General features: G+C 37.8%; 1 protein-coding gene across 2 annotated transcripts in view; it reads left to right on the top strand.

Moving 5' to 3' along the window:
- RNF24 (ring finger protein 24) overlaps window positions 1-27967 on the top strand; it is a 74751-nt gene that overhangs the window by 28282 nt on the left and 18502 nt on the right. For both annotated transcript variants that reach the window (XM_048222191.2, XM_048222190.2), the window contains exon 4: window positions 26376-26525. In XM_048222191.2, the coding sequence (XP_048078148.1) occupies window positions 26383-26525 (143 nt within the window). In that variant the 5' untranslated portion in view covers window positions 26376-26382. The remainder of the gene's footprint in view (window positions 1-26375; window positions 26526-27967) is intronic.

Below are 27967 nucleotides of genomic sequence, written 5' to 3'. Positions count from 1 at the left end.
ATACAAAAATAAAATTAAATACAATGAAGGAATAAAATGTAACTGTAAAAATGAAAATTAAAAAAGATTTACAAGAAGAGTTAATAAAATAAAAATTGGTTGAAAAAAGAAAGAGAACAAAATTTTAAAAATTAAAATTGAAATACTTAAGAATCATGGGGGAAAAGGCCATGACTTCTATGTGCTGTATCCCCCTGGTGCTGGAATTTTGCAGTTCTCATTGGTTGGTAAGCTTAGTCTGGCCAGATGTTCTTGCTGATCTACTGGGGGAGGGGCCTGTTGCATTGGTTCTCAAGTGTCTTTGCCCCAGGTAGAATTGTACCGCCCTTGCCAGGGAGCCAGGCTAAGTAATCTGCTCTGGTTTGCTCTTTGTAGCTTTTGTTCCCTGAAGGCTTTATGCACAGCTTTAGCGGATAAAAATGAAAATGGCCTCCCACTTTGTAGCCCCAGAGCTGAAAGCTTAGGACCCCACTCCTCAGTGCACCCTCAGAGAAAAGCAGTGAATAACTCCTATCTCCCTGGTTTCCAACCACACTCTGTGCTCACCCAGCCTGTGACGGAGTGTTTCTCTCTCAGGCCCATCATCCTGTTTGAGTCTCCAAACCCTGCAGACTCCTGTGACTCGCTCCCACGATACTCCTCCCCGGGGAGGGGCGGGGGGGTCTCGCTGGTTCTGCCGCTTGCTGGGCCTCTGCTCCGGGAACGGTCACCCACCTGTGCCAGATTCGGGATTTATGGCAATCCCGAGCTGAGAGCCCACTCCTGGGCTCACCGATTGTAGCTGGCTTCCCCTCTCCTATGCCTGGGAGCTCTGTCGCACTCAGGCACCCCTGGTCTTCCTGTGACCCTGGGGATCCTGAGACCACACTGATCCACCTAGCCCCCCCCCCCGCCCCCCCCGCCCCCCCGCCGCTTAACCACCTCAGGGCCTTTCAGTCTGGACATCCCTCACCAGAGCATATTTCTAAAAGTTCTGATTTTGCCCTCTGCTGCTATATAACTTTCCAGTAGCCGGCTTTCGGAGTCTCCGTCCCCATGTGGTCTATCTTCCCATATATCTCATTGGATTCACTTCTCTGCACCTCCTACCTTGCAGAAAGTGGTCGCCTTTCTATTGGATGGAGTTGCAGCTATTCTTTCTTTAGATACCTGGTTGAGTTTGCAGGTGGTCAGAATGATTTGGTGGCTATCTAGCTGAATTCCTGGGGCTAGATGAAACTAAGGTCACCTACTCCTCTGCTGTCTTGGACTTCTCTCCACCAAAGATTAATTGACCAAATAATTGTGGCTGTATTTCTGGGTTTTCCATTCTATTACATTGATCTATGTGTCTGTTTTTGTGCCAGTTTTGATTACTATAGCTTTGTAATATACTATTTTGATTACTGTAGTTTTGTAATGTAACTTGAAGTCTGGAATTGTGATGTCTCCAGCTTTGCTTTTCTTTTTCAGGGTTGCTTTGGCTATTCATGGTCTTTCGTGGTTCCATACAAATTTTAGGATTGTTCTAGTTCTATGAAAAATGCTGTTGGTATTTTGATAGGGGTTGCATTAAATATGTAGATTACTTCGGGTAGTATAGACGTTTTAACAATATTTTTTCTCCCAATCCATGAGCATGAATGTCTTATCACTTCTTTATGTCATCTTCAGTTGCTTTCATCAGTGTTTTATAGTTTTCAGAGTATAGGTCTTTCACCTCTTTGGTTAGGTTTATTCCTAGGTATCTTATTTACATCATTTTTTTAACAACTGCAGAATTAGCCTATGGTGATAAACTGTAACCAATTACATACTTAGGTTGCTTCCAGCCTTTTGCTATTATAAGCAGGGCTGCAGAGAAGAGTCTGGTACATATATATGTGTTTTTGAGTACATGTAAGCACATTTGAAAGTTAAATTAGTAGGGTGCATGGGTGGCTCAGTAATTAAGTGTCTGACTTCGGCTCAGGTCATGATCTTGGGGTCCTGGGATGGAGCCCCAAGAGTCTGCTTGTCGCTCTGCCTCTGTCCTCCCCCCCCCACTCGTGTGTGGGGGGGGGGGGCATGCGTGAGCTCTCTCTCTCAAATAAAATCTTTATTAAAAAAAAAGTTGAATTACTAAATGTGGAATTGCTGGGTCAGTGGGTAAATTCATGTATAATTTTGCTAAGTTGTTTTAATGGAGGCTGACAGTTTTACTAATTGACATTTTCACTAATGTGTGAGAGCGCTCGCTATTGGGTAAGATCAGCTACTGGGTAATCATCAACTTTATAATATATTAGATTCCTTTATCAATTTGGACTGCTCTTCAGCTTTCTTGTATCTACCAGGGTACCCTAGATTATACCATAGAAACAAACAACCTCAAAATCTTAGTGGCTTGTAACAAGAAATGTCTTTCCTTTTGGTACATGGCCATCAAGGGTTGCTGGAGGCTCTGTGCCATGACTTTCACTCAAAAACTTAGGCTAACAGGGTTGCTGTCATCTTGAACATTGCTGGTTGTCCTGGCTAGAGGAAAGAGGGCCCTGGAGAGTCTCACACCGTCAGTACAGTCATACATGTGCCCAGAAGATGAGACACTGAAGATAATTGGCAAACAGCAGCTATGACTATCATATCTCTATTCTGTCCTGTTAATCTGTCGATTTATGTGGTTGAAACACAAGATTTTCTTTTTTGGAATGTGTCTGGCTGTTCTCTCATTTTCATTTGTCCTGTTAACTAGAATTAGCTTCTGTAACCACCCTCTGCTCTCCAGAAAAAGCCAGATTCTGTCAGTATTTTTTATTTTGTCTGCATTAAATTTATAGATTTAAAGAAAATTGACATCTTTATTACATGGAGTTTCCACAACCGAGAAGCAGATATATATATTCAGTTATTCACCTCTTCTTTTGTATCTTTCATATTTTCTTAATATAGATTATATTTATTAGTAAGTATTCTTTTTCATTTTATTATCACCTATAAATAATAATCATTTTAATCCCTTCTTTATAATTAGGCTGGTTTTCTTGAAGGAATATAAAAGATATAACCATTTCTCAAATAATATATCCATTACAAAATCAAAAATTTTTTCAAAAAAGTTCATACAGAAGATTTTTCTTTTCAAGATCCATCTTTGTATTAACTCTAGTAAATAAGTAGATTACTCTTACCATTACCCCAACAATAATATATTTACTCTAGCAACTGGAAGCACTTACCAAATTTTTAAGAATTATATTTGTTTTCTGCTCTGCAGGTGTCTATTATGCCCACCTGTACAAGAACCCAGGAGATGATGAGCCATTAATGTAGAATAAGATCTGACTCTAAAGAAAGAGGCTCACTGGCCCTTTCATCATATTTGAGAGACGTTGAAAATCAGACATCCCAGGGTAATTAGAGTGTGGTTTTGAGTGACATAGGCATTGCTCTCCTATTGCATTTTGAATTCTTTTGTTGTGAGAAAAAAACATGTTGTTTTCTTGGGGAAGAAAAAATCCGCTTATTTTAAAAGTAAGCAGGTATTGTATTACACCTAGGGTTTGTTCCGTGCTGAGAATGAGAAATTCTCATTGCATCTTATTTCTTTTCACTGCCTTTGTAATTAGGTTGTGAAGTTCAATCTGAGAGATTTTCCTTCCTTACAACTTGTTTCTCATTTCATACTCTTCTTATCTTAGCATTACTCTGCTCTTTTTCCTATAATCCATACGCTTAAGAGTTCCATCCTTAGTTAATCACAAGACTGTGAATTAAATAGAAGTTGGTCATTAAGTGCTGATAAGCAGATTATTTGTGAAATTATAATGCATGTATGGTTGTGCGTGGGATAGAGGTCAGAGAGGAATACAAGACATCAAATTTGAATACCTCACCATCATCAAAGTGAAGTCTCATAAAAGTCTGATGGAATGGGACGCCTGGGTGGCTCAATTAGTTAAGTGTATGCCTTTGGCTCAGGTCACAATCTCGGAGTCCTGGGATTGAGCCCCGTGGTGGGCTACCTACTCAGCAGGGAGTCTGCTTCTCCTTCTCCCTCTCCCTCTGCCCTTCCTCCACTTGCACATACGTGCACTCTCTCTCTCAAATAAATAAAAATCATTTTTTAAAAATCTGATGGAATGAGTTAAACTGAAAATAGAGACTTATCATTACACAAAAATGAAGAAAAAGTCTTTATGGAGCCAACACAGAATAAGTACTGGGAATATGGCAGAGTAAAAAGAGACCCACCAAAATAACAAACATCTGAAACATAAAATGTTTAACAAGACAGGCTTTAGTTGTGGTAAGCAAAGATAGCACCACAGCCTTGATTTTAGAACTTGGGCAATATCAACAAAGAGAAAAGCTGTGTACAAACCCAGAGAAAACAATGGTAATGGAAAAATAGGAGGGGAAAAAAAAAACCTAAAATGCAGAAGGAATGGAATTGTTGGGGTACCTGGGTGGCTCAGTCATTAAGTGTCTGCCTTTGGCTCAGGGCGTGATCCCAGAGTCCTGGGATCGAGCTCCGCGGCGGGCTCCCTGCTCTGCTGGGAGCCTGCTTCTTCCTCTCCCACTCCCCCTGCTTGTATTCTCTCTCTCGCTGGCTGTCTCTCTGTCAAATAAATAAATAAAATCTAAAAAAAAAAAAAAAAGAAGGAATGGAATTGTCAATAATAAGGCTGAAAAGGATAAAAGACACAGAGACTGTTAAAAAGAACTAGTTAGAATTTAAAAAAAAAAACACACCCGGAAGCACAGTGATAAAAGTATAAAGCAATTTGCATCCCTTAAGGGAAAAAAATGTCATGAGAATAGTGGGGTGGTCAATAAAATCGAGGCTAAATGGAAAGATCCAGATTAAAATACAGATGGAATAGACAAATAGGTTATAATAAATCCTAGATACCTGGTTTTTTGCTCCTGCAACTCTCCCCTAAATAATGGCAGGAGATGGGGGGCATTGCAAATAGGAAGAAACTGCAGTAAAGGAAAAATTGAAGTTATTGTAAAGAAAAACAGACCTTTGTCTCACAGATTGAGAGTTTGGCATGTACTTATTTTCCAGATTTGACACTTAAAGACAGTATACTCACATACCTACTTACCAGTTTCTTAACACTGGAAAGAACTGTCCTCTGGAGAATAAAAGATAAGAATGGCCTTAGACTTTGTAACTCAAATAACACAAGATGCATTTAGAGAAATATTTACAGAATACCAGCCAATTATATTGCCTAGTTGTCTGCCTTTTGAAGATAAAGGATTTTTGTGCCCTGATATCTTAGAATCTCCAATAGCCAAGAACCAGAGAAAATTATAGAAGACTGGAATGCAGAGGAAACTTCTGAAAGTGGTGGAGACTGGAGCACTTTGAAGGAAGTGAGGTGGCAACTTAGGTACTCAGGCACAAAGCATCTCAGTGCAGGATCTCCGCCTGAAGTTCTGCATCCTGGGGTCTGGGCCTCTATACATATGGAAATGAAACCTTACCTATACTCAAGGATAACCAGAGCCTAGGAAAATCTTGCTGACCAAAGTGCAGAAGATTGCCAGTTTACAGATTTATCATGAGAAATAGAATTTTCAGGTGAACTTGAGTGTTAACTAGGCTTGAGTAAAATTTTTGTGCTCTTTCCTTTAAGTCACATGGTGAAAACAATTAAAACCACCACATAACTTTGGTGAATTAGAATAGATTTAGAATAAAAGAATATAAGTGGTTTTAAGTGTTTTTCTGCTAAACTTGAAGTATTCTTCCCTGATATAGGCATGCTTTCTGGGGGACCTAAATGTTTGACATTCACTGATGATCTCTGGATACGGCAGGAAATGTATGCTTAATTCTATATATATAATCTGTGCTTCTATACAGATGGACTTCCACTGACACTTTCTCCGTTTAAATCCTTTAATACCATTGGCTTTACCAGCTTTTATGTACAGACAAAGACAAATATTGGTGAAATGCATCACTGATTTTTTTTTTAATTTTAAATTCAAAAGATGCAAAAGGATTCTATATGAAATGCAAAGACTCTGGCTTCCTTAGATTCCTCATCCCCTAACCAAAAACAGCTATATTGTCAATTTCTTAGACATCCTTCCAAAGATATGCATATTCAAGCAAATTCCTATATTCTTTAGTAGTGAAATACACCAAATCCAACTCGTAATGGATGTGTTGTGGTTTTGTTGGCCTCTGACATGGTAGAGCTATGGACTGAGCTGCAGAGGCTCCACATCTGCCCCTGACTATTAATAAAGACATAGAACCTGCCGTCTAATTCTCTCAGGCTCAGGTTATTGCAGTAGGGCCAGGTCTTGGCTAACCTAGTAAGGCCACAGTGTGGCTCATCAGCTGAATTCAGTGAACTCTTCTGCAATTGTTTCCTATGCTCTAGCTAAATAAGACAGGGATGTATCTTGGTTTTCCTGTATTTATAATTCATTCCTGAGACCACCTTTGGTTATGTTAGAAAACAAAAAGATTGCACCTTATCTAAAGCACAGACTGGGCGCTGTCCCATTTGGGCAGGGTCTTGAGAGACAACTTGCGGGTTTGCTATTTTGTTGTCAGAAAGATGAGCTAGAGATCAGCTAGTCCAAAACAAAGTTATATTTGGTGATATTTATTTTTAATAATTATTTTAGGTGATATATAAGTAAAAAGCCCATTTGAAAGTTACTGTGTTCATTTGCCTTAGTGTATATTTTGCAACTAGTTGTTCTTGGAGTGCTCACTGCTTGGAGCTGTGAGTGCTTCTTCATTAAGATTTATTTTTTATGCAGGCAGTTAGTCACACCTACCCTAAAAAATGTTTCCATGTTAGACTCCAAAATAAATATACAAAAAGCAGTAGCTCTTCTCTCTGCCAGGAATAACTAGCTTAGAAAATATAATGGAAGAAAAGATCCCATTCATAATAACAGCAAAAATACATATAATAACTAGGAATAAACTAAAGGAAAGTATAAAGCCTATACGAATAAAGCTATACAAATCTAAGAGGCATAAAATAAAACTAGAATAAATGAAAAGCTCCCTAAGTAAGCTATAAATATAATTTCAGTCAACTTCCCAACAGGATATATTTTTAATTTTTTATTTAAATTCAATTTAATTAACATATAGTGTATTATTAGTTTCAGAGGTAGAATTTAGTGATTCATCAGTTGCATATAACACCCAGTGCTGATTTGCCTTCCTTAATGCCCATTACCCAGTTACCCCATTCCCATACCCACCTCCCCTCCAGCAACCCTCATTTTGTTTCATATATTTAAGAGTCTCTTATGGTTTGTCTCCCAATGGGATATTTTTTAAATTGCTTCTCTGAAAAAAAAATGGCATAAAAATAGCCTTGAAAATACTAAAAAAGTAATAATGGAAATATTGCCCTATCGTGTATGAATTATTGGTATGCTAAAGCTATATTAAAACATTGAGAGATGATGCAGGCCATCATCATAGACCTAAAAAAAGGGAAGGGACTACAAAATCCAGGAACAGACCCAGGCATATGTAAAAAGTGACTCCGTGAAGAAGATAGAATTTTAAGACCGAGGAGAAAGAACTTTATAAATGCTATTGGAACAAATGACTAACCATTGGGGAAACCAATTCTAGGGTTTTTTTTCCATGCAATAGTTTCAAGATGGATTAAACATTTAAATTTAAGATGCAAAACCACATAGGTGTTATAAAGAATATAGGTGAGAATTTCTAATCTGATGTGGGGAAATCAAAGATAGAAACCATAAGAGAGGGGCACAAATGAGAGCATACTGACCTAGGCCCAGGAGTGCACTCACTCTAGTATGTAAGAATGTCTCCTCCTCTCCTCCCATTCGTGCAAGAACACGGCAGCTTGGAGACCCCAAGGACACCGAGCAATTGCTGCTGTACAAGATGATGCCCAGAATCATCAGGTCTTCTGATCTTTTTCCATGTAAAGCTAGGCATTGCAAATTCTATATTAAATCTCCCAAATGTAAACTGTTATCTCGAGGTGCCTATGTGGCTCAGTCCATTAAGCACCTGACTTCGGCTCCAGTCATGATCCTAGGGTCCTGAGATCAAGCCCCACATCGGGCATATCAGGCTCCCTGATCAGGGAGGAGTCTGCTTGTCCCTCTCCCTCTGCCCCTTCCCCCCTGCTTGTCCTCTCTCTCTCTCACTCTCTCTCTCTGAAATAAATAAAATATTTTAATAAATAAACAAACTGTTATCTCAATTTTTAAAAGTTTGTATAGGCCAAGCAAAACATATTCACAAGGCCAGACTCAGCATATAAACCTCAAGTTTGTGAACTCCACTATATAGTTTTGGTTTTGGCTTCATGATTATGCTTACCTCTTTAAATGAGTTGGGATGCTTTCTCTCTTTCTCTCTCTGTCTCTCTAGATCAGTTTATCTGGCAGAGGAATTACCTATATAAGTTTAGATGGAGTTCCACCTCCATTCCCATCTTGGTCTGGGCCTCTTTTATGAAGACAGAGTTATATATTTTCAGGATTCCTTCTTGAGCCAGTTTTGATTATTCATATCCCTATAAAATGGTACATTTAATCTAGGTTTAAATGAATTCTCTTACAGATTTTTTTTTAAATGTCGGCAGATCAGTAGTGTTTATCTCTTTCACATTCTTAATAGTTTATTAGTTGGTTGATTTCAGTTCCCCTATGAATTTTTTTGTTTTAATTCATCTATTTTTGTTTGACCTTTATTAATGCCTTCTTCTGGTTTATTTTGATTTGTTCTTTTTTAGCTTCTATAGTGAATTCTTTTGCTCATTTATTTTCATAATTATTTTTAGATTGATAATACAAGATTGAAGATTATGAACTTTTCTCTTAGTACAGAGCTTTTTTCTCCTACGTGATTAATTTCTAAATGATCTGTAATTTGTTTTGATTACCTCTTGGACCCAAGTCACTTCAAATATTATTTTTTGAATTTCCAAGTAGTTAGTTTTCTTTTGTTTATCTTTTGTTGAGTTAATTTTATTTTACAGAATGTGGTCTGTTTCTATCCTTTTGTATGTTCCTTATGACATAATAAACAGTTTAAACGTAGATGTTCTGGAGTATTTGAGAAGAATGTGTTTTCTCTGTAAGAGACAGAGTTCTAAATTTATATTTATTATTTGTTACTGATATTGTTTATATTCTCTCTTTTAGGCCCCCATGTTTTTACCAAATTCATAGTGTATTTCTTTTCTTTTTTTTTTTTTTTTTTTAAAGATTTTATTTATTTATTTGACAGAGAGACAGCCAGCGAGAGAGGGAACACAGCAGGGGGAGTGGGAGAGGAAGAAGCAGGCTCCCAGCAGAGGAGCCTGATGTGGGGCTCGATCCCAGATCGCCGGGATCACGCCCTGAGTCGAAGGCAGACGCTTAACGACTGCGCTACCCAGGCGCCCCTCATAGTGTATTTCTAATAACTTTTGCTTCTGTATTTTGATACTATGTTAAGTAAAGGTTTGTGTCTGTTACATCTTTTTTTTTTTTTTTTAAGATTTTATTTATTCATTTGATAGAGAGAGAGACAGCCAGTGAGAAAGGGAACACAAGCAGGGGGAGTGGGAGAGGAAGAAGCACGCTCATAGCGGAGGAGCCTGATGAGTGGCTTGATCCCAGAACTCTGGGATCACGCCCTGAGCCGAAGGCAGACGCCCAATGACTGAGCTACCCAGGAGCTCCAGTTATATCTTTTTTTTAAAGATTTGTTTATTTATTTGAAAGAGAGAGAGAGTATACAAGTGTGGGGAAGAACAGAGGGAGAGAATATTCAAGCAGACTCCCTGCTGAGTGCAGAGCGCAACTCAGGGCTTGATCTCACCACCCATGACATAAAGACCTGAACCAAAACCAAGAGTCAAACATTCAACCAGCGAGCCACCCAGGTGCCCCATGTCTTATATATCTTATTTGGTTATATATAGCTCTAATTTTTTTATTTTTTATTTTTTTTTAAGATTTTATTTATTTATTTGACAGAGAGACAGCCAGCGAGAGAGAGAACACAAGCAGGGGGAGTGGGAGAGGAAGAAGCAGGCTGCCAGCGGAGGAGCCTGATGTGGGGCTCGATCCCAGAGCACCGGGATCACGCCCTGAGCCGAAGGCAGATGCTTAACGACTGCGCCACCTAGGCGCCCCTAATTTTTTAATCACTGTAAAACATCATTGTTCCATGTAACCTTTTCCTGCCTTCATTTTTACTTGTTTGAAATTGGCACTCCCACAATATTTACCTGCAGTATTTGTACTCATTTTCTTATTGCCAGCCTCATTTAGAAAATTCTTAGAATTACTTTAAATGTTTTCTTATAAACAGCATATAGCTGATTGTTGTTTTTGTGTAGTCTTAGAGTCTTCTAATAAGGGGATTTAGACCATTTATTATCCTCATAATTAACTTTAGATCTTATTCCTACCATTTTATTTTCTTTCATTTGCTTTCTTATGACTATTCCCTCCCCTTTTTTATCCATTTTAGATTTTACTAAAATGATCTAGTTTTCTTTGCTTCATTTTTCTCCCTCTTAGTCATGAAAGTTATACATCCCATTTGTGGCTCCCTACATTTTACAAACTTATTTGTTATGTTGTTTAATTTTTGCTTGTTTTTTGTAAATGCTTTTTATCAAGTTGAGGAAGTTCCCTTCTATTCCTATATATCTGGGAGTTTTTATATTGAGTGGATGTTGAATTTTGTCAAATGCTTTCTTTTGCATCAATTATTATGGTCTCATGTGATTTTTTTCATTCTTTAGCTATTTAATACGGTGATTACATTGCCTTTTTTAAAAAAAATATTAAGCCAACTGGGGCAGCTGGGTGGCTCAGTCAGTTAAGTGTCTGCCTTCAGCTGAGGTCATGATCCCAGAATCCTGGGATCAAGCCCCACATCGGGCTCCCTCCTCAGGGGTAGCCTGCTTCTTCCTCTCCCTCTGCAGCTCCCCCTGCTTACGTGCTCTCTTGCTCTCTCTCTCTCAAATAAATAAGTAAAATCTTTAAAATATACATATGTATAAAGTCAGCTTTACATCCACAGAATAAGCTCCACTTGGTTCTAGTGTAAAATTCTTTTTATAAATTGCTGAATTCTACTTGCTAAATTTTGTTGAGAATTTTTGTGTTTATATTCATGAGACACTATCCTTATCTGCTTTGGCATCCAGAATAATACTAGCTTTAAAAAATGAATTTGGAAGTGTTCCCTCCTATTTTCTGCAAGAGATTGTCAATAGTTGATGTTAATTCTTCTTTAAATACTTGGTAGAATCCTCTGGTAAAATCATATGGGCCTGGAGCTTTCTTTTTTGTGTATTTTTAAAATGACACATTTTATTTCTTTCATAGTTACAAAGCTATTCAAATTATTTTATATTGGAGTTGTGGTAGTTTGTGTTTTTTGAGGAATTGGTCTTTTTTATTTAGGTTGTTAAGTTTATGTGTGTATGTCCTAATCCTGTTGATGGCTGCAGGATCTGTAGTGATACCTCCTATTTAATTTTTGATATGGGTAATTTCTGTCATCTCTTTTTTTTTTTTCCAATCATTTTTGCTACAGGTTTGTCAATTCTATTGATCTTTTAAAAGAACAAGCTTAGCTTTTTTTTTTTTTCCATTGGTTTTCTCTATCATTTTCCTGTTTTTCATTTCATTGATTTCTGCTCTTTATTATTTCCTTATTTCCACTTAACGGGTTTATTTTGCTCATTTTCTAGAGTCTTGATGTGGAGCTTAGATTATTGAATTGAGGTCCTCCTCTTCTAATGTGTGTATTTTTAGTGCTAAAAATTTCCCTCTGGGTACTGCTTTACCTGTGTCCCACAAATGTTGATGTACTGTATTTCCATTTTCAATCAACTTACTGTATTAAAAAAAAAATAACCCTTGAGACCTCTTTTTGACCCATGGGTTATTTAGAAGTGTGTCGTACCCAAATGTTCATAGCAGCTTTTTTTTTTGTAATAGCCAAAACTGGAAACAACCCTGATGTCCTTCAGCAGATGAATGGTTAAACTGTGGTATATATATAACCATGGAATAAAAAGGAACAAACTATTGATACAAGAAACAACCTGGATGAATCACCAGGGGTTTATGCTGAGTGCAAAAAAATGCAAAAAGTTCCATACTATGATTCCATTTATATATCATTTTTGAAATGACAACCTTTTAGACTTGGAGGACATATTGATCATTGCCAGAGGTTAGGTACTGAAAGTGAAGCGCAGAAGTATGTTGTCATAAAAGGATCCTCCTGGTGTTGAAACTGTTCAGTATCTTCTCTGTGGTGGTAGGCACACACACATGCATGCATACACAAACAAGCATAAGGAAAACTGGGGAAATTTGAATAAGATTGATTATATCAGTGTCCATTCCCTGTATGTGATGTTATAGTTTAAAAAAATCACAACTATGTATTAGTTATATTTATAAGATTTCATTTATTTTATTAGAGAGCATGAGCAGGGAGAAGGGGCAGGGGGAGAGGGAGAAGCAGACTCCCTGCTAAGCAGGGAGCCCGACACAGGACTTAATCCCAGGACACTGAGATCATGACCTGAGTCAAAGGCAGACACTTAACCAACTCAGCCACCCAGGTGCCCCAATACAGTTGTGATTTTATATGGTGAAATGTTAGCACTGTGGGAAACTTGACAAAATATACAAAGGATCTATTATTTCTTACAACTGCCTATGAATCTACAATCATGTCAATAAAATATCAATTAGGGGAAAATGTTTTAAAATTCAAAAAAGGGAGTGAGAACAAATCTGCAAGTCTACAAAAGTAAAATTATGGAAGGTAGGAGCTGCGGGTCGTTGATTTGAGGGAGATAAGTACTGCAGGTGCTGTGGAGAGGAGGGAGCCCTGCTATGGAGACTACCACAAGGTATTAGAAGCAGTGGAGTGCAAAATCTGAAGTTTTAGAAGTCCATTGCCACCGGGGTCATGCCTGGCTTAAAGGTGCTCCAGTGGGGAAGGAGGGTGGAGATGCGGGAACGGACAGGATGGACTGAGGATACCGTGGGTTGCAAGAAGGAGTGATGCCAATGTGCTGCACTGTTCCCGGGCATAAGAGCAGGGTTGCTGGCTGAGGGCAGTGAGCCTGGGTGCTGGCTTTTTAGCTCTGCTTTTCCATAAACTCTAAACCAATACACATGGTTGTGCAAGTGCTTTACCAGGACTAGCCAGCAAATGGCAAAAGCATGGCAAGACCCTCCCCCAGAGGATCAGTGTGGGTCCACACCTACAGGAGTCCCTAAAATTTGAAGTTTTGAAACCCAGCTGCGCACCTGAGATAAAACACAGAAGCATGGTACCACCTGGCAGGCAGACCACTCTGACACAGGGTGAAAGCAAGGATCTGACAGAAGCCGGGGACACAAGAAGGGCAATTGTTTGTGACCGATTCCTGAAGAGTGGCAAGCACAAACTCTCATCTCTGGGATGAGAGAGCGGGGTGACAGCGTTTTGCCCCCCCCAACCCACCCATCAGCAGGGACTAACCTCAGTGAGCTAAACAGCACCAAGTGGAGACCAGCACTGCTTACACCAAGCCCCCCACCCCCACACCCCATAGGTGCATCTCCAATAGGGCAAGTCCACCTGAGAATCAACGCAAACCAAAATAATGGGATGATTACCCAAAGCAATCTATAGAGTCAGTGTAATCTCTATCAAAATTTCCTTTTTTTTTTTTTTTTTTTTTTTTGCAGAAATAGAAAAGCCAATCCTCAAATTCTTATGGAATTGTAAGGGGCCCCAAAAAGCCAAAACAGTTTTGAAAAAGAACAGAGTTGGAAGACCTACACTTCCCAGTTCAAAACTTACTACAAAGCTATAGTAATCAAAACAATGTACTGGCACAGACCATTGGAATAAATTTGGGAGTCCACAAATAAACCCCAACCATCTATGGCCAATTGATTTTTGACAAGAGTGTGAAGATCATTCAATGGGGAAAGAATAGTCTAACAAATGATGCTAGGACAACTGGATAGTCACATGCAAAAGAATAAAGTTGGACCCTTTCACATATCCTACACAAAAATTTAACTCAAAATGGACCAATGACCTAAAATTAAAAACTGAAACTAGAAAACTCTTAGAAGAAAACATAGAGGTAAATCTACATGAACTTGGATTTAGCAATAGATTCCAAGGTATGACTCCAAAAGCATGAGCCACAAAAGAAAAAAAGCATAAAAGATAAATTTGACTTCATCAAAATTTAAATTTTTTGTACATTGAAGGACATTATCAAGACAGTAAAAGAAAACTACACAGTGGGAGGAAATAATTGTAAATCATGTGTCTAATAAGGGTTTAGTATCTAGAATACAGAAAGAACTCTTATAACTTAGCAATAAAAACACAGCCCAGTTTAAAAAATAGGGTAGGGACTTAAACATACGTTCTCCAAAGAAGACAGACAAATGAAATAAGCACACAAAATGACGTTCGACATCAGTAGTCATTAGGGAAATGCAAGTCAAAACCTCAGTGAAATACCACTTTATGCCTGTGAGAATAGGTATTTAAAAAAATAAAGATTACAGAAAATAATAAATGTTGGTGAGAACGTGAAGAAAGTTGAATCTTTGTACATTGCTGGTGGGGATGTAAAATGGCATAGCCACTGTGGAAAACAGTTTGGCGGTTCCTCAAAAGGTTAAATATAGAAATATATATGACCCACTAATTCTACTTTTAGGAGTATACCCAAAAGAACTGAAAACAGATACTTGTATACAAGTATACAAATGCTCATAGCACTATTAACAGTAGCCAAAAGATGGAAAGAACCCAAATATCCATCAATGGATGAATGGATAAACAAACTGATATTTACATACAGTGGAATATTATTTAGCCATAAAAAGGAATGAAGTACTGACACATGCTACAACATGGATAAAAACCTCCAAACATGCTAAAAAGAAATCAGATACATAGGTCATATATCATATGAATCTATGTATATGAAATATCCAGAAGAGTTGAATCTACAGAAAGAGAAAATAGTTTGATGGCTCCCGGGGGCTGGGAGGAGGGAAGGTATAGGGAATGATTGTTTCATGAATACAGGATATCTTTAAATTTAGAATGATGAGATGTTTTAGACTTAGATAGAGGTGATGGTTGCACAACATTGTGAAGGCACTAAGTACCAATGAAATTGCTTACTTTAAGATGGTTAATTTTGTTATGTGAATTTCACGTCAAAAATGTTTAAGCATATGCATGGTATGTACTCTTAAATTGTGACAGACTAAAATTTTGAAAGTTATATTCAAAGATATCACTTTTGTAATAATCATTTGCTACTTGACTTTTTATAAATTGTATAAATTACTTTTATCAAATTATTGCTCAAAAAGTTAGATCTTTGATGATTATAAACATCATTGTAAACATCATTGTAAACAACCTCTGTAAACAGAGGTTAGAGGGGGAATTTATAGCTGTAAATGCCTGTATTAGAAAAGCATAAAGAATTCAAACCAATGACCTAAGCTTCCACTATAAGAAACTAGAAAAAGAACAAACCAACCCCAAAACAAGTGGAAGGCAGGATGTAATAAAGATCAGACTAGAACTCCATGAAACACAAAACAGAAACATCATGGAGGAAAATCAGCAAAATTAAAAGTTGGTTCTTTGAAATGATCAACAAAATTGAGAACTTTACCTAGACCAAGAGTTGGTAAATTTTTTTCTATAAAGGGTCAGATAGTAAATATTTGGGGCTTTGAGGGCACATATGGTCTTTGTCATATATTCTTGTTTGTTTGCTTTTTTAGCACACCTTTTAAAATGTGAGAAATATTCCTTGCTTGTAGACTATGTGAAAATAAGCCGTGGGTCTGAGTTTAACAACCTCTGACCTAAACTGATCCAGGAAAAAGAAAGATACAAATTACTAAAATCCAGAATAAAAGAGGACATACACTACCGGTCTTATAAAAAAAATTAAAAGAATTATAAAGGGATACTATGAACAACTTTATATCAGTAAATTTTTAAATGTAAATGAAATGGGCATATTCTTAGAAATACCCAAATTACTGAACTGACTCAAGAAATAAAAATTCTGAATAGACCTATAACAGGTAAACAAATCGAAAACCTTACCAAGTCTTCCCACAAAGAAAAGCAGAAGCCCAGATGGCCTTACTGAATTTTATTGAACATTTAAAGGAGAAATAATACCAATTTTTCACAAACTCTTTCAGAACATAGAGGAAGAAGGTCACTTCACAACTCATTCTGTGAGAACAATATGTTTTCTAACATGATACCCTGGTATCCTGGTATTAGCATGATACCAAAGCCAAACAAAACATCACAAGAAAAGAAAACACAAACCAATATCTTTTATGACTATAGCTGCAAAAGTCCTCCACAAAATATTACCAAGCTGATTCCAGAAACATATAAAAATGATTGTGACTGAGATTAACACCAGAAATGCAAGGTTAACTTAACATCAGAAAGCAATTAACATAATAGACTGTTATGAGTAAATACTCTCAACAAATTAGGAATAGAAGAAACTTGTACATAAAATTTCTACATAAAATCCTATAGCTAACATCATAATTAATGGTGAAAGACTTAATGTTTTTCCTCTAAGATTGGGAACAAGGAAAGGATGTCTGCATTCATAGCTTCTTTTCAACATTGTACTGGAGATTCTAGTCCAGTCAGGAAAGAAAAATAAAATGCATTTAAATTAGAAAAGAAGATGTAAAGCTGCCTTATTCACAAAGTGATCCTAGATACAGGGAATGCCAAGGATTCCAAAAGAAAAAAAAAAAAAAAAACCCTAATAAATGAGTTCAGTAAGGTCACGGGATATAAGATCATTATACAGAAAATCAGTGTATTTCTATATATGAAGATTGGACTATCCACAACATATTAAAAAGAACAATTCCAATCACAATGGCATTAAAAAGAATAAAATACTTGGGAATAAATTTAACAAAAGGAGTGCAAGATTCATACACTGAAAATTACAAAACATGGCTTAAAAAATAAAAAATCTAAATGTAGAGAAATTCCATATTCATGCATTTGAGGGCATTATTGGCATGGCAATTCTTCCCAAATTTATAGATTTAAAGCAGTTTCCTTCAAAATCCCAACTGGCTTTTTGCAGAAATCCACAAGCTGATTATAACTGTGAAATAACAAAGAACCAAAATAGTCAAAACAATACTGAAAAAGAACAGAGTCAGGGGTGCCTGGGTGGCTCAGTCTGTTAAGCGTCTGCCTTTGGCTCAGGTCATGATCCCAAGGTCCTGGGATCAAGTCCCACTTTGGGCTCCCTGCTCAGCGGAGAGCCTGCTTCTCCCTCTCCCTCTGCCTGCTGCTCCCCCTACTTGTGTGCGCACTCTCGCTCTCTGTCAAATAAATAAATAAATAATATTTAATTTAAAAAAAAGTTGGAGGACTTCACTTTTTGATTCCAAAACTTACCACAAAATTATAGTAATCAAGACTGTGTGATACTGGAATAAAGTTAGACATATAGCTCAATAAACTAATTCAGAGTCCAGAAGTAAATCCTTACATTTATAGTCAACTGATATTCTGTTAAGCTCCCAAGGCAATTCAATGGGGCAAGAGCTGTCTTTTCAACAAATAGTGCTGGGACAATTAGGTATCCAACTAAGACATGTAAAATGTCTTTAGACCTTTGCCTTGCACCATATACAAAAGGAATTCAAAATAGATCATAGAGCTAAAAGATTATATAGCTAAAACTATATTACACTCATAAAAGAAAACAGACGCTGAATCAAAGATTTCTTAGAACACCAGAAGTATAAACAGTAAAAGTCAAAATTGATAAACATCAAAATTAAAAACTTTTACGCTTCAGAAGACACCATTAAAGTGAAAGGCAAGCCCATATCTGGGAGACAAGTTTGGCAGACCATATATCTGATAAAGCACTTGTATCCAGAATATGTAAAGAACTCTTACAACTGAATAATAATAAAAAAATAACCCACTATAAAGTTGGGCAAAGGATTTGAATAGGTATTTCACAAAAGATGATATACAATGGCCAAATGCACCTGAAAAGAAGCTCAGCATCACTAATCATTAAGGAAATGCAAAGTAAAACCATAATGAGATATCACTTCACATCCCCTAGGATGGCTAAAAGCAAAAAAGCTTGGGGAGGTTGTGAAGAAATTTGAACCCTCATACATTGCTACTACGATTGTAAAATGGTGCAGCCACTTTAGAAAACAGTCTGGCAGCTCCTTCAAAGGTTAAACATAAAGCTATCATATTACCCAGCATTACACCCCAGGTATATACCCAAGAAAAGTGAAAATATATGTCCACACAAAATTTTCACATGGATGTTCATAGCAGCATTATTCATAATAGCTAGAAAGTAGAAACACTCCAAATGCCTATCAACTGGTAAGAGAATAAAGAAAATGTAGTTTATCCATAAAATGGAATGCTATTTGTCAATAAAAATTAGGAACAAAGTACTAATATGGGCTATACTTTGAAGACATTAATAAAAGAAGCCAGACACAAATTGTATGATTTCACTTACATAAAATGTCCAGAAAAGGCAAATCTCTAGAGACAAAGTGGATTAGTAGTTCCCTCAGGGGGCGGGAATAGGGGATGACAGCTAATGGGTGCGTTTTCCTTTGGGGATGATAAAACTAATCTGAAATCAGACTATCATGTTGATTGCACAACTCTAAATTTACTAAAAATTATTGAATTGTACACTTAAAATAAGGTACATTTACATTGCATAGTACATAAATTCTATCTCAAAGCTAATAAAGAGAAAAAGAAATTGGGAACTGAATATTTTGGGAACTGAAACTTTTAGATTATCGCAAGAAGGCTTCTGTGGAAGCTGAAAATGGCATTTGAGACAATATGTAGGCTTTGAAATGTGTTTCTCCCATTCTGTAGCCTGCCTTTTAGTTCTGTTGATGGTTTCCGTCACTCTGCTTTTTATCTTGATGAAGTCCCAATAGTTCATGTTTGCTTTTGTTTCCCTTCTATTGGGAGATGTGTCTAGTAAGAAGTTGCTATGGCCAAGGTCAAAGAGGTTGCTCCCTGTTTTCTCTTCTAGGATTTTGATGGTTTCCTGTCTTACATTCAAAATCTATTTTGAATTTATTTTTGTGTCTGGTATAAGAAACTGGTCCAGTTTCATTCTTCTGCATGTCGCTGTCCAGTTTTCCCACCATCATTTGTTGAAGAGACTGTCTTTTTTCCATTAGCTTTTTTTTCCTGCTTTGTCAAAGATTAGTTGAACATATAATTGTGGGTCCATTTCTGGGTTCTCTGTTCTGTTCCATTGATCTATGCGTCAGTTTTTGTGCCAGTACCAAACCATTTTGATGACTACAGCTTCGTAATACAACTTAAAATCGGGAATCATGATGCCTTCAGCTTTGGTTTTCTTTTTCAGGATTGCTTTGGCCATTCAGTCTTTTGTGATTCCATACAAATTTAGGATTGTTTGTTCCAGCTCTGTGAAAAATGCTGGTGGTATTTTGATAGGGATTGCATTGAATATGTAGATTGCTTTGGGTAGTATGGACATTTTAGCATTGTTTGTTTTTCCAATCCATGAACATGGCATGTTTTTCTATTTCTGCCCTCTTTGATTTCTTTCATAAGTGTTCTATAGTTTTCAGAGTACAGATCTTTTATCTCTTTGTTAGGTTTAGTCCTAGATATCATATGGGTTTTGGTGCAATTGTAAATGGGATTGATTCCTTGATTTCTTTTTCTGCTACTTCATGAATGGTGTATAGAAATGCAACAGATGTCTGTATGTTGATTTTATATCCTGTGTCTTTGCTGAATTCATGTATCAGTTCTAGGAAATTTTTGGTGGAGTCTTTTGGGTTTTCTTCTTTTTTTTAGATTTTATTTATTTGAGAGAGAGCATGAGCTGAGGGAGAGATAGATGGTGAGGGAGAAGCAGATGGAGAGGGAGAGGGAGAGGCAGACTCCCCGCTGAGCAAGAAGCCCAACATGTGGCTCAATCCCAGGACCCTGGGAGCATGACCCGAGCCAAAGGCAGACGCTTAACTGACTGAGCCACCCAGGTACCCCTTTTGGGTTTTCTACATAGAGTATCATGTCATCTGCAAATAGTGAAAGTTTGACTCTTCCTTGCCAATTTGGATGCCTTTTCTTTCTTTTTGTTGTCTGATTGCTGAGACCAAGACTTTCAGTACTGTGTTAAATAATAATGGTGAGAGGGAACATCCTTGTGTTGTTCCTGACCATAGAGGAAAAGCTCTGTTTTTCCCAGTTGATGATGATATTAGCCGTGGGTCTTTCATATATGGCCTTTATGATGTTAAGGTATGTTCCATCTATCCCTACTTTCTTGAGGGTTTTTATCAAGAATGGATGCTGTATTTTGTCAAATGGTTTTTCTGCATCTATTGAGACAATCATATGGTTCTTATCCTTTCTTTTATTAATGTGATGTATCACGATGATTGATTTGTGAATATTGAACCACCCCTGCAGCCCAGGAATAAATCCTACTGGATCATGGTGATTAATTCTTTTAATGTACTGTTGGATTTGATTTACTAGTGTCTTGTTGAGAATTTTTGCATCCATGTTCATCAGGGATATTGGCCTGTAATTCTCCTTTTCGGTGGGGTCTTTGTCTGGTTTTGGAATCAAGGTAACGCTGGCCTCATAGAATGAGTTTGGAAGTTTTCCTTCTATTTCTATTTTTCAGAACAATTTGAGAAGGACAGGTATTAACTCTTCTTTAAATGGCTGGCAGAATTCCCCTGGGAAGCCACCTGACGCTGGACTGTTGTTTGTTGGGAGATTTTTGATTACTGACTCAATTTCTTTGCTCATTACAGGTCTGTTCATATTTTCTATTTCTTCCTGTTTCAGTTTTGGTGGTTTGTATGTTTCTAGGAATTTGTCCATTTCTTCCAGATTGCCCAATTTGTTGGCATATAATCGCTCATACTATTCTCTTATGATTATTTGTATTTCTGTGGTGTTGGTTGTGATCTCTTCTCTTTCGTTTGTGATTTTATTTATTTGGGACCTTTTTCTTTTTGATATGTCTGGCTGGGGGTTTATCAATGTTATTAATTCTTTCAAAATAACCAGCTCAGTTTCACTGATCTATTTTACTGTTTTTTTGTTTGTTTGTTTCTATATCGTTTATTTCTGCTCTAATCTTTATTATTTCCCTTCTTCTGCTGGCTATAAGCTTTATTTGCTGTTCCTTTTCTAGCTCCTTTAGGTATAAGGTTCAGTTGTGTATTTAAGACTTTTCTTGCTTCTTGGTGAAGGCTTGTATTACTATATACTTACCTCTTATGACCGCCTTTGCTGCATCCCAAAGGCCTTGCACTGTTGTGTTTTCATTTTCATTTGCTTCCATGTACTTTTTTATTTCTTCTTTAATTTCCTGGTTAACCCATTCATTCTTTAGTAGGATGTTCTTTGAGCTCTATGTTTGTGGTCTTTCTAAATTTTTTCTTGTGGTTGACTTCAGGTTTCATAGTGCTGTGGTCTGAAAATATGCTTGGTATGATCTTGATCTTTCTGTTCTTGTTGAGGGCTGATTTGTGATGATCCGCAGTTTGGCTATTGTGCACATTGCTGTTGTGAACATTGAGGTGCAGGTGCCCCTTCAGATCACTACCTTTGAATCTTTGGGGTAAATATGTAACAGTGTGATTGCTGGGTCATAGGATAGCTCTGTTTTTAACTTCTTGAGGAACCTCCATACCGTTTTTTTCTGAGCATATTTAAAGCAAAAGTAGAGTGCTAACGACCGGAAGATGATGTGGTATTGTCCAGGGAACAGGAACTGGCCTAGGAAGAATGTGTCTACCAAACACACTTCAAGAAACACTGCTGTAGCCTTTCTGGCTGTGGTGCATTGTGTTAAACCCAGGTCCTCTATGCAGCCAAATCTCATACTCTGTCCCTTTTGTATATTGATGAAAAATCTCACTGCCCATAAAATACTCAGATCTTCCCACCTCTTTCTTTTCCTTCCTTTTTTAATTTTTAATTTTATTTTTTAAATATTTTATTTATTTGACAGAGCGCACTGGCAGGAGGAGCAGGACAGGGAGAAGCAGACTCCCTGCTGAGCAGGGAGTCGAATGCCGGCTCGATCCCAGGACCCTGATGTCATGACCTGAGCTGAAGGCAGACACACTTAACAGACTGAGCCACCCAGGCGCCCCTCTTATCTTTTCTTAAATAACCTGATTAGATGACTTAAAATTTAGACTGAGACTAGAGATATCAGGAGCTACGAATTTCATAAGGAGGGAAAAGGTTTTCATGTGAATGAAATCAGAAATGCCAAGATCCAGCAGTACACTGTCTGTTCTATTTATCCTCTTCACTCCCACGAGGAGCAGTTCCTAAATAATTTTTACATTTGTAATACCTAAATAACAAAGTATGCTTATTACTAGGATGATAATAGTGGCTCTTTTTTTTTTTTTTAAGATTTATTCATTTATTTTAGAGAGTGGGGGGGAGGGGCAGAGGGAGCAGGAGAGAATCTTAAGCAGACTCCCTGCTGCACGCAGAGCCAGACATGAGGCTTGATCTCCCCAACCCTGAGATCATGACCTGAGCCAAAATCAAGAGTCAGCTGCTTAACTGACTGAGTCACCCCAGGCACCCCAATAGTGGCTCTCTTTTTAAAAATGACCTTATTTTAAAAGATTAATACTCATGCTGAAAAGATATCATGATGAAAATATTATATAAAAAAAGTGTCTACTGGACTAGGATTAACATCTTGGGATAATACACCATCTGTTTAGATTACTGGGCCAACATTTCAATTGTAGCCAAGCAATTAAATTATCAAAAGAATGGGAGAAAATTCCTAAAATGTATTCTGCATCAGCTATCCTCTGCCAACCCCACCCCTCTGGTAATAGGTTGTAAGGCCCTGCCAAGGAGGGAGAACTCATAGAAAAATCTCAGCAGCCAAGTTTCAGGAGCACTGAGGTAGATGTCTTCACTCTAATGACAGTGCTACCTCTAATACTCTGCATGTCTGTGTACCTGTTCAGAATTCCTCAAGTTTGTCCTTGAGTTTGCTGCCCAGTGCAAGGACTCCCGCAGGGCAACATTCCCACATCACTGACGTACTCTCTGCTGGCCTATATTGATGGCTGCCTTTAGCCGAAATAAGTTTCCAGTTCCTGCCTCTGGGGACCAGGTCGGCAGCATGTGCAGAGGAGCTCCCTGAGAAAGAAGCACTTGGTTTGGTGAAATCCTTTCCAGAGACTTGATCTTTGTCAGGGCTTCTTTTACGTTCTTTTACTTAATGTCACCCTCCTCCTTGTCCCTGCCAAAATGTGCACGCGTGTGTGCGTGCGCACACACACACACACAGATGCACTAAAACCTTAGTATTTTGTCCTCTTAGAGTTTTCAGACACTTCAGTATCTGTGGTCTTATTTTATCCTTCCAGGAATCCCTTAAAGATGATAGAATAGGCATTGTTCCACTTGAAAGATGAGAAAATTAAGGTATAGATGGACCAATTACTGACATCTAGCTAGTGATATCCTGGGAACAGTATCCAGAGTTGCTGACTGCAAACCTGTCCCTTTTTCTACACTACCACTTTCTGTTTGCCTGTTTCCTATTTGCCCTTCCAGCCTGGATGTTTAATCTCTTATTTCCTAAGGTGAGAGTTCTTTTACCAAGCCTAGTTTGTCTGGTGAGGGATATTTCTAAGGGATCGAAGGGCAGCCATCTAATTCTTAACTGTAGCAAGGGGTATCAAGTGAGGCCCTCTCATCGATGTGGAGATTAAGAGTTAAGTTTAGTGCAGCTATAATTTTCTTACAGCTCTCTAATGTATGTGTTAGATATATTCAATAAAGTACTCCTTAACTCCCTCCTCCCCTCCAAGATGATTGAGTGTAAGAAAAAGGAAATTATGTATCTGAGTGAAAAAGCACTTGCAGAAAATGGCTAAAGGTTCACAACTAAATATTACCCATTATTTATGTTTGGAAGTTCTCAGAGAAGAGTTTCCATGGGATAAAGTTGCCCTTTGCGGCTGTTGACTTCCTGGTATAAGTTATTGGAAGCTGGAAATTAATAAGTAAAAGTAATAAGTCGTGGGCCACAGGGTGACTCAATCAGTTAAGCACCGACTCTTGATTTCAGCTCAGGTCATGATCTCAGGGTCGTGGGATGGAGCCTTGGGTCGGGCTCCATGCTCAGTGAGGAACTCCCTCTCCTTCTGCCCCTCCCCACGCTTGTGTGTGTACACACTCTCTCAAATAATTTTTTTTAAGTAATAACTCATTAGATTTCAGATACAGCCAGTAAGCATCTCAGTAGTGTCTATAAGTATACTCTTCTGGGAACCAACAAAGACATTAAAAATCTGTAAACACTTTTTAAATTTACATTATATACATATAGGTAGAAGTGTTGGTAGGTTTTTGTTTTGTTTTGCTTTGATTTTGGCAGTAGTCATTGTTATAATTCAGTTATCAATATGTGGTCTTGATAATCAGGCCTGGCAGTTGCTCTTTCTTTTGTAATGAATCACAATGACAAGTAAAGTTCTAGTGAAAAGGTGTGATGAGCCATTTTATCACTAAAGCTCATCATCTAATGGAGAGGGCAACCTCTATTCATGGAATTTGAACTCTGTGGTGATTGGTATTACCAAACAAATTGACAGAAATAGCCTCTTTTTTAATGTTTAAGCAGTATTTGCTGTTTTCTGATTAGAAAAACAATGCAAGAGAAAGACCATAGAGCATATAGGCTGTGGGTGCATTGGCTTTGGAGTTGGAGAAGGCTTGGCTCCCATACATACTTGGTCAGCCATGACTATGTAACCAAAACTCTCTAAGCTTTGGTGTCCTTATCTGTAAAATGGGAGATATTATGGTACCTACCTATAGAGGTATTATGTGAAGATAAAATAAAGCCAGTAAAATGCTTACAACGGGGCCTACCTTAATAAAGGGAGTTAAAAAAAAAATCAAAATGACTAGTAAACCATAAGCCACTGTTTAACATTTTGACATGTTGGCGCTCAGGCTTTTTTCTGCCATACACACACATACACCAGTATGTACACCTTTTTTTCAACCTTTGCCAAAATTGGGATATTTTATATACAGTCTGCTTAATTTTCATATATATATATATATTTTAGATTTATTTATTTAGGGACGCCTGGGTGACTCAGTCAGTTCTCAGCTCAGGTCATGATCCCAGGGTCCTGGGATCGAGTCCCACATCAGGCTCCTTGCTCAGCGAGGAGCCTGCTTCCTCCTCTGCCTACTGCTTCCCCTGCTTGTGCACTCTCTCTCTCTCTGACAAATAAATAAATAAAATCTTTTAAAAATACATTTATTTATTTATTTGAGAGAGAGAGAGTACATGTGACCGGAAGGGGCAGAGGGAGAGGGAGAGAATCTCCAGCAGACTACCCCGCCCCCTGATTGTGGAGCCTGTCGCAGGGCTCAATCCCATGACCCCATGATTACAACCTGAGCTGAAATCAAGAGCCAGGCACTTAACCCACTGAACCACTCAGGCGCTCCTCCCATATAGCTTTATATTGCCCTTGACATTAAAATTTACTGAAACAGATTTTCATGACCTCATAATACTGTAACATGATTCAAGTAATTATTTAATCATTACCTTCTTGTGAGATGTGTTATTTCCAGTATTTTACCATTATTAATGATCTATTTTTTTAGAGATTTTATTTATTTATTTGAGAGAGAGCACAGAGGGAGAGTGAGAGGGAGAAGCAGACTTCAAGCTGAGTGGAGAGCCTGAGCAGTTTGAAGTTGAACTTTTTCATATGTTTATTGATTCCTGGCATTATTTCAGTGAAATACCTTTTTTTTTTTAATTTTATTTTTTTATTTGTCAGAGAGCACAAGAAGGGTGAGTGGCAGGCAGAGGGAGAAGCAGGCTCCTCACTGAGCAAGGTGCCCAAAGTGGGACTCCATCCCAAGACTCTGGGATCATGACCTGAGCCAAAGTCAGACACTTACTGGACTGAGCCACCCAGGCGTCCCAGTGAAATACATTTTTATGAATGAATGTAACTTGTAAAAGTTTTTTAGGTAGGATCTCAAGCTTCTACAATAGTGCCAGGTACATAGTAAGTACTCAGTAAATATTTGTGGCATGATAAGTGGGTGAATGGCAAGAATATTAACTCTTTGTTTGTCATACTTGTTTCAGACATGGTCAGGTCTTAATAAAATTGTTGCCTTGTATACATACAAAGATAGTGCTATCTTGGTTCTTAGTCTTTATAAACTAATTTTTTCCCATTCTTTTCTTCCCCCACAGTTCATCCATGAGCTCGGATTTCCCACATTACAACTTCAGGATGCCTAATATTGGATTCCAGAATCTGCCTCTCAACATATATATTGTGGTTTTTGGCACTGCTATATTTGTCTTCATCCTTAGTTTACTCTTCTGTTGCTACTTGATTAGGTAATCAGTTTTCATTCTATGTTACTTCAGAATATGTTAAACAATCAATTATAAATCAGCTTCCTGCCCTTATGTTAAAAAATTGTATGTGTGATAATTAGCAAATTTTCTTTTTTTTAAAAGTGTACTTATTTATTTAACCAATCTCTACACCCAGTGTGGGACTCAAACTCATGACCTCAAGATCAAAAGCTGCACACCCCTCTGACTGAGCCAGCCCGGCACCCCAATAATTAGCAAATTTTCTAAAATTAAGGTTGCTTAACATTTTAACCTTCTGTGAGTTAGTTACTAATCGGTAAAACACCTTTATAAAGTCTTCAATCTACCTACTGATGAAATGTTTTATTCTATAGAAGAAAATTGTCCTCATTTATTTTTCTGACATATTCGCACCTGGTCCAGGCACACTTATGTCATTGTCTATTCCAAAGATTTAATCTACATTCACAGATTTCGGGATATCTTTTCAAGGAGGGTGTTGCATCATTCTTAGCTAAAGTTATTAGGGATCAGAAAACAATGTCCAAGACAAGATCTGAGCCTTTAAACAGGTTCTGTGGTCTCTTAAGATTTTAAGCTCCTTTGGTCAGGTGTTTATCTACATAAAACACTCAATATTCAGGGCACCTGGGTGGCTCAGTCGGTTGGGTGTCTGTCTTTGGCTCAGGTCATGATCCCAGGGTCCTGGATCGAGTCCCACATCAGGCTTCTTGCCCAGCAGGGAGCCTGCTTCTCCCTCTCTGCCTGCCACTCCTCCTCCTTGTGCGCGCTCTCTCTCTCTGACAAATAAAATCTTAAAAAAAAACAACTAATGTGGTAATGACACCAGGTGCATTCAATTCCCAGGGCTGCTATAACAAACCAAGTGGCTTAAAAATAACAGAACTCTAATCTCACAGTTCTGGAGGTTAGAAGTTTGAAATCAAGGTGTCAGCAGGTCCATACTCCCTCTGAAGGCTCTAGGGGAGAATCCTTCCTTGCCTCTTCCTTAGTTCCTGGTAGTTACCAGAAATCTTTGATGTTCTTTGGCTTGTACCTGCATGATTTCAGTCTGTTTCGGTCTTCACCTGGTCTTCTTCCCTATGTCTGTATGTTCTCTCCTCTACTTCTACACCAGTCGTATTGAATTTAATGTGACCTCATTTTAACTAAATAATCTACAAAGACTCTATTTCCATGTAGGGTTGCATTCTGAGGTTCCAGCAGACATGAATTTTTGACACTATTCATCCCAGTTTATACAGGAATAGGCAAATAGACCAATGGAATAGAACTCTGGAAACAGACCCATATATTGGATCTGACTTACAACATATGCCACTGATATGCAATAGGGAAAATAGGGTCTTTTAAATAAATGAATCAAATGAAAATCTGCATGTGGAGGAAAAGAATCTTGACCCTTTCCTCACATCATAAAGACAGACTAATTTCAGATG

The sequence above is a fragment of the Ursus arctos genome, unplaced genomic scaffold (assembly GCF_023065955.2).
Source record: "Ursus arctos isolate Adak ecotype North America unplaced genomic scaffold, UrsArc2.0 scaffold_16, whole genome shotgun sequence".
NCBI classification, from domain to species: Eukaryota; Metazoa; Chordata; class Mammalia; order Carnivora; family Ursidae; genus Ursus; species Ursus arctos.
The sequence above is the reverse complement of the archived record's forward strand: the minus strand, read 5'-3'. Positions and strand labels throughout refer to the sequence as shown.